We start from the raw sequence: 7,781 nt of genomic DNA on the forward strand, positions 1-7,781 counted from the left end.
GAATGACACAATGACCTGTCCAGTCACTCAGAATGACACAATGACCTGTCCAGTCACTCAGAATGACACAATGACCTGTCCGTTCACTCAGAATGACACAATGACCTGTCCGTTCACTCAGAATGACACAATGACCTGTCCAGTCACTCAGAATGACACAATGACCTGTCCAGTCACTCAGAATGACACAATGACCTGTCCAGTCACTCAGAATCACACAATGACCTGTCCGTTCACTCAGAATGACACAATGAACTGTCCAATCACTCAGAATGACACAATGAACTCTCCAGTCACTCAGAATGACACAATGACCTGTCCAGTCACTCAGAATGACACAATGAACTGTCCAATCACTCAGAATGACACAATGACCTGTCCAATCACTCTTAGATAAGTGTCTAGGGCCTAGAGGTTGTTATGACAACAGGGCCTCAGTCAGGTTGAAGCAAGGGTTTAAGAAGATCAGGAGGAGGAAAGATCATCTCTTCTTAACCCCTTCCGTCTATTACTGCAATTAGACCCTGTTAACATGTTACCATGCAGTCCCACTCGAACAGCCCACTCTGTCACGCTATCCTATCCTCCACAATCTGATCTGCACTCCCTCTCGATTCATCCTACCCCACCTGATCTGCACTCCCTCTCGATTCATCCTACCCCATCTGATCTGCACTCCCTCTCGATTCATCCTACCCCACCTGATCTGCACTCCCTCTCGATTCATCCTACCCGATCTGATCTGCACTCCCTCTCGATTCATCCTACCCGATCTGATCTGCACTCCCTCTCGATTCATCCTACCCGATCTGATCTGCACTCCCTCTCGATTCATCCTACCCCATCTGATCTGCACTCCCTCTCGATTCATCCTACCCCATCTGATCTGCACTCCCTCTCGATTCATCCTTCCCGATCTGATCTGCACTCCCTCTCGATTCATCCTACCCGATCTGATCTGCACTCCCTCTCGATTCATCCTACCCGATCTGATCTGCACTCCCTCTCGATTCATCCTACCCGATCTGATCTGCACTCCCTCTCGATTCATCCTACCCCATCTGATCTGCACTCCCTCTCAATTAAATGAAATGTGTTTATTGACATGACAGGTTCATATTGGCAAAAGAAGGGGTAACACTTTATTTGGATAGTCTGTAGAGCATCTACAGTATCAGTAACATTTAACCTACTAACTAACCCTAACCTTAACCCTTATCCTAACCCTAACCTTAACTCTTACCCTAGCCCTATCCCTTATTCTAAACGTAACCATAACTGTAACCGTAGCAAGCAGTTGCTTATCAACAGATAGTATGACCATCTGTAGATCATCTATATAGGACTATCTGGACTACCCAAACCAAGTGGGACCAAAGGGAGTAACAGCAGAACTAGAATGAGATTATATTTCTATGGGACTATCTCTCTCTCTACCTCTCTCTTTCTTTCTCTCTCTCTTTCTCTCTTGCTCTCTCTCTCGCTCAAAAAAACAGACTTCTCTCAGTAATTTCTATCTTCCCTGATATATGAGGCAGCTAGGTGTGTCTGTGGAGGGGATTGGGGGCTTGGATTTAGGATTAGGAGACAGTGGAGAATCTCATTACTCCGTCGACCTGACAATCAACTCTTCCACACACACACACACGGCAGCTTCAACAGCGCCTTCCTCTTGGTCTAACTTTGGTTCCAAACTTTGTTTGTGTTTCCAGGGAGGAGGTTAACAAGGCGTACAGGAAGCTGGCAGTGCTGCTCCATCCGGATAAGTGCGTTGCCCCGGGCAGTGAGGATGCCTTCAAGGCCGTGGTGAACGCTCGCACCTCCCTGCTCAAGAACATCAAGTAGACGCTCCGCCAATCAACGCCAGCTAGGGACTCCGGTCAATGCTCTACCCTCCACCCTGACCCCTGACCCCTGACCCCTCGCCCCAGAAGCCTTTTCTGCCCTCTCCCAACCAGCAAAACCAACCCTTTCCCCCCGTCCCTGCTCTCCAACCCTTCCCACCAGATGCCATGACATTTTGCTACAACAGAGTTTTATAATGTCATTACTGATGATGTGCCACAGAAACTATGTCTCTCTGTGTAAGCAAGACTTATCAATGCTTTAAACAACTGTCATCTTTCACACACTGGAGAGAGAAGTCAATGGACGACTGGGTAAGTCATTAGCTTGCTCCTAACCAGTACGGCTGGGAATTGCCAGGGATCTCACAATATGAAATTGTCACGATACTTAGGTGCCGAAACGATATGAAAACAAGTTTTGATCAGTCATGGAAGTAAAAGTGCTGAAAACTAATTGGCCCCTCTATTTAAAAAGGAGATGGAGAACAAGCTATGAAGGAAAAATACTGGAGTTTTGGTGCAGGTACAGCCAACCAGCGCAATAATTATATTGCGATATTCTCCAAAATAATATCCAGATATGTGACTGTATCCATTACCACTAACTAGATGTGTTAGCTTTGGTCCAGAGCGTTCACGCAGCTTGTTGAGATAAAGAAAAGTCAGCATCAGCATGCCGCACAAACCTGACGCCCTGAACAATAGCTACAGGTGCTGTAGACATGAATGGTTGGAATAAAGGTGGGGAATGCTGAACATACACTATGCGATTTCGCCACGTTTTTTGCCGTCCCAGATGACATTTTTATGAAATGCTATGAACTTGGGCTAGGATCAGTAGGTCGGGACTCTCGTAGTTTGAGCGGGTCGAGGACACACCGATGACGGCTGTTCCGTTCTCCAGACCTTTTGTCGGATGACCCGATAATTTTCGGACATGTCAGAAATGTTGGTCGTGCATCTTGCAGGGTTGTGACTAATGGACAATTTGTCTTAATGTTTAAACAAGTTTTAGAAGGGCTGGTCCATACTAGACTACAGTCCCTACTCTCCCCGCTGGACAAGCTTGGCCTCATCCTTTAAATACTTATCCCTAGGGTTGCAAAGTTCTGGTAACTTTCCCAAAATTCCCAGGTTTTCCAGAAATCCCGGTTGGAAGATTCCCATAATCAGGAAGGAATAGTCAGGAAAACCGGAATCTTCCAACCAGAATTTCTGGAAAACCTGGACATTTTGGGAAAGTTACCAGAATTTTGCAACCCTACTTACCCCAGCCAGCCCCATACAGTATAACTCAGTGTACATAGCGAATGCTGTGTTCCCTTCCCCAGACATTTTTGTGTCTCCACAGCCATAGATGCACTGAGGGGTGTAATAACTAACTGAGAGATGGGGGAAACTGCAGCAAACTAACCTTCATGTATATTCTCAATCACCCACTACAGAACCCCAGCTCTCAGTACACCAAACCAAAACCCTGTTTGCCAAATCCCAGTTAGACCGTTTGGTTATACCAGTCTGGATCATCAGTCACACTGCAGCATAGAACCATTTATATTTTTACATTTACATTTTAGTCATTTAGCAGACGCTCTTATCCAGAGCGACTTACAGGAGCAATTAGGGTTAAGTGCCTTGCTCAAGGGCACATTTACATCATTTAGCAGACGCTCTTATCCAGAGCGACTACAAATTGGTGCATTCACCCTATAGCCAGTGGGATAACCACTTTACAGTTATACTTTTTTTTGTCTTTTTTTTTTGTCTTTTTTTTTGGGGTGGGGGCGAGGGGTAGAAGGATTACTTTATCCTATCCCAGGTGTTCCTTAAAGAGGTGGGGTTTCAAATGTCTCCGGAAGGTTTATATTACTCATGCAATGAAAAGTTGACTCGTCCAAAGTTTGTTATATATTTTCCCCCGGTACATATTTCATATTCCTATATTGTAGTAGTAGATTATGATGACGATATATTATTCCAATCACTGTCATTATACCACCTCCTCTGATGACTTCATAGCTGACAGAGCAACTGATTGGTGGGTAGAACTATGACATCAGCAGTGCCATCCCTAACACGATGAAGACGATAAGAGGTTGTAATCATAGAATAGAATCTATAGAAGGGGCTTGGAGCCTCTAACCCTATTGACTTGAATGGTGAGGCCTGTTCTATGGGTTCTATTTCTACGGTTATGAGAACCTGGAACAGGGGAGGACGTTACAAAGCACAATCAGTTTGTTACCCTGCTCACTGGCCTACATTTTCTTCAATAACTTTCATATGTTTAAGAAGATAGATTTGAAAATGGCATGGTATAATTAACTCAACGACCACAACAACCCATATCCAGGTTTTAAAATAAAAAATAAAATAATAATATGATAATTGAGAGCTTGTAAAAGTGAGCGGGTTAACTTAGTGAATGTGTTTTCTGATACAGTCCACTGGGTATTTTATAGACAAACCAGGCTGGGGGGTGGTTCTATTGTCCCAAGTGACTGACATGTTTAAGGTCCAATGCAGACATTTTTATCTCCATATCAAATCATTTCTGGGTAACAATTAAGTACCTTACTGTGATTGTTTTTTAAATCAAATGGTCAAAAAGAAACTAAAATAGCTGATTAGCAAAGAGCAATTTCTCAATTGGACTGTGGGAGTGGTCTGAGTGGAGAGGCGAAAACTGAAAACTAGCTGTTATTGGCAGAGAGGTTTGGAAACTCTCTTTCTTATTGGTCTATTAACTAATTCACCGCCTGGTGATGTCACCAGGCAGGCCAAAACTCCATCCCACCAAAACAGGCTGATATTTCAGGTATCTTTTCAAACAGCTCTTACACTAAAAGGGCATTATCATAATTTTCACAATTTCACACTATTATTCCAACCTCATAGTGTGGAAATAGATATATAAAACACAGGAAAATCACGTTTTTGATTGCACTGGGCCTTTAAGGTACAACTAAGACATGAGAAGATAGAATATGATTTAGTCTGAGTAGCTAGCATGCTATTTAAACACGCAGACAGATGTGGCATGTATATGAAATCCATACTATTTCTATTTTTATATCAACACCAGAAGAGTGAACATACTATATGACTATAAAGATATGTAGTGGTACTTCCAGATCTGTGGAATATGTATTGAACTATGATTTATAATTGTTTTATTTTCATATATATATACACAGTGGGGGAAAAAAGTATTTAGTCAGCCACCAATTGTGCAAGTTCTCCCACTTAAAAAGATGAGAGAGGCCTGTAATTTTCATCATAGGTACACGTCAACTATGACAGACAAATTGAGAGAAAAAAATACCAGAAAATCACATTGTAGGATTTTTTATGAATTTATTAGCAAATTATGGTGGAAAATAGAGGGGGGGGGGATGGGTGGTAATGCCTTGTCTCCAGCTGTGTGACTGGCTGGGTTGACTGTCAATTAGTGGGTCAATTAATATTTTGTCTATTAATGTTCTGTATTATGTCATGTTTCATGTTTTGTGTTAACCCCAGGAAGAGTAGCTGCTGCTTTTGCAACAGCTAATGGGGATCCTAATAAAATACCAAAATACTAACAGTCACACTCATCAACCTGCAACTGCTCTCTCGCTCTTGCAGTAGTATCTAACAATTCACAACAATACACCCAAATCTAAAAGTAAAATAATGGAATTAAGAAATATATAAATATTAAGATGAGCAATGTCTGAGTGGCATTGACTAAAATACAGTAGAATACAGTATATACATATGAAATGAGTAAAGCAGTATGTAAACATTATTAAAGTGACTAGTGTTCCATTTTTAAAGTGACCAGTGATTCGATGTCTATCTACATAGGCCAGCAGCCTCTAAGGTGCAGGGTTGAGTAACCGGGTGGTAGCCGGCTAGTGACAGTGACTAAGTTCACAGCAGGGTACTGGGTGGATGCCAGCTAGTGATGTCTATTTAAGTGTGATGGCCTTGAGATAGAAGCTGTTTTTCATTCTCTCTCGGTCCCAGCTTTGATGCACCTGTACTGACCTCACCTTCTGGGTGATAGCGGGGTGAACAGGCCGCGGCTCGGGTGGCTGAGGTCCTTGATTGTCTTTTTATGGCCTTCCTGTGACATCCACTGGGTTAATATGTGCTGCATGCTGCTACTGTGTCGGTTTTGTTTTGGTATAAGAAACAGAAAAACCACACTGCTTGTTCCATATGTGTGTGTAGAGAGGCTGGCCTCTTGGTGACAGGATGTGATTGGGTGGCCCCTGACCTCATGGCATCCTGGGTATAATCTGGATAAAAGGCTGATCAGGCTGATTAAAGCATGTCAGGCACACTGCCATCTGATTATACACACACACACACACACACACACACACACACACACACACACAGCCAGATACGTCAGTCAGCTTTATTTAGACGGGTGACTTCACTTAGTGTCAGTCTAACCATGACTGGACAACTGACACACCCTGCCACTGACCTCGGTGCAGCCTGCCACGGATCTCAGTGGGAGACACAGCAGTGTTCACGTTGACACAGTTCTCTAACTAACCTTTCCACTATCTATTGAAACTGTGGGAGAATCTCAATTGTATTTTTATGGACTCCTTAAAAAGGTCAGAGACGAGGGACCTTGTCATCCCAATGAATTTTGAGGAGGCGGCGAGGAGAGAGCACATGAGGTTCTGGATCCCAGTCTACTGCTGTGTGTATGCTCAGTGCAAGGCTTACTGTTTCGTATTTGTATTTATTATGGATCCCCATTAGTTTCTGCCAAGGCAGCAGCTAATCTTCCTGGGGTCCAGCAAAATTAAGGCAGTTCATAATTAAAAAAAAAAAACATTACAATACATTCCCAGATTTCACAACACACTGTGTGCCCTCAGGCCCCTACTCCACCACTACCACATAGCTACAGTACAACATCCATGTGTACGTGTGTGTATAGTGCGTATGCTATCGTGTGTGTGTATGCATGTGTCTGTGTCTGTGTTTGTGTTGCTTCACAGTCCCCGCTGTTCCATAAGGTATATTGTTGTCTGTTTTTTAAATCTAATTTTACTGCTTGCATCAGTTTCCTGATGTGGAATAGAGTTCCATGTAGTCATGCCTCTATGTAGAACTGTGCGCCTCCCATAGTCTGTTCTGGACTTGGGGACTGTGAAGAGACCTCTGGTGGCATGTCTTGTGGGGTATGCATGGGTGTCCGAGCTGTGCGCCAGTAGTTCAAACAGACAGCTCGGTGCACCCAACATGTCAATATATCTCATAAATACAAGTAGTGATGAAGTCAATCTCTCCTTCACTTTGAGCCAGGAGAGATTGACATGTACAGTGGGGAGAACAAGTATTTGATACACTGCAGATTTTGCATGTTTTCCTACTTACAAAGCATGTAGAGGTCTGTAATTTTTATCATAGGTACAATTCAACTGTAAGAGAAGTAATCTAAAACACATTGTATGATTTTTAAGTAAATAATTTGCATTTTATTGCATGACATAAGTATTTGATACATCAGAAAAGCAGAACTTAATATTTGGTACAGAAACCTTTGTTTGCAATTACAGAGATTATACGTTTCCTGTAGGTCTTGACCAGGTTTGCACACACTGCAGCAGGGATTTTGGCCTACTCCTCCATACAGACCTTCTCCAGATCCTTCAGGTTTCGGGACTGTCGCTGGGCAATATGGACTTTCAGCTCCCTCCAAAGATTTTCTATTGGGTTCAGGTCTGGAGACTGGCTAGGCCACTCCAGGACCTTGAGATGCTTCTTACGGAGCCACTCCTTAGTTGCCCTGGCTGTGTGTTTCGGGTCGTTGTCATGCTGGAAGACCCAGCCACGACCCATCTTCAATGCTCTTACTGAGGGAAGGAGGTTGTTGGCCAAGATCTTGCGATACATGGCCCCATCCATCCTCCCCTCAGTACG

At 43.4% G+C, this 7,781-nt stretch overlaps 1 protein-coding gene across 1 annotated transcript in view; it reads left to right on the forward strand.

Annotated features, from left to right (window-relative positions):
* Nucleotides 1–4,307, forward strand: part of LOC311103015 (dnaJ homolog subfamily C member 27-like) — a gene marked incomplete at its 5' end in the record, with an annotated part of 7,765 nt that extends 3,458 nt beyond the window's left edge. Inside the window, one exon of the mRNA XM_084144509.1 lies at nucleotides 1,713–4,307. Coding sequence (XP_084000635.1) covers nucleotides 1,713–1,845 — 133 coding nt within the window. The 3' untranslated portion in view covers nucleotides 1,846–4,307. The remainder of the gene's footprint in view (nucleotides 1–1,712) is intronic.
* Between the last annotated feature and the right edge of the window lie 3,474 nt (nucleotides 4,308–7,781).

The sequence above is a fragment of the Coregonus lavaretus genome, assembly GCF_964263955.1.
Source record: "Coregonus lavaretus genome assembly, chromosome: 27".
Lineage (NCBI taxonomy): Eukaryota > Metazoa > Chordata > Actinopteri > Salmoniformes > Salmonidae > Coregonus > Coregonus lavaretus.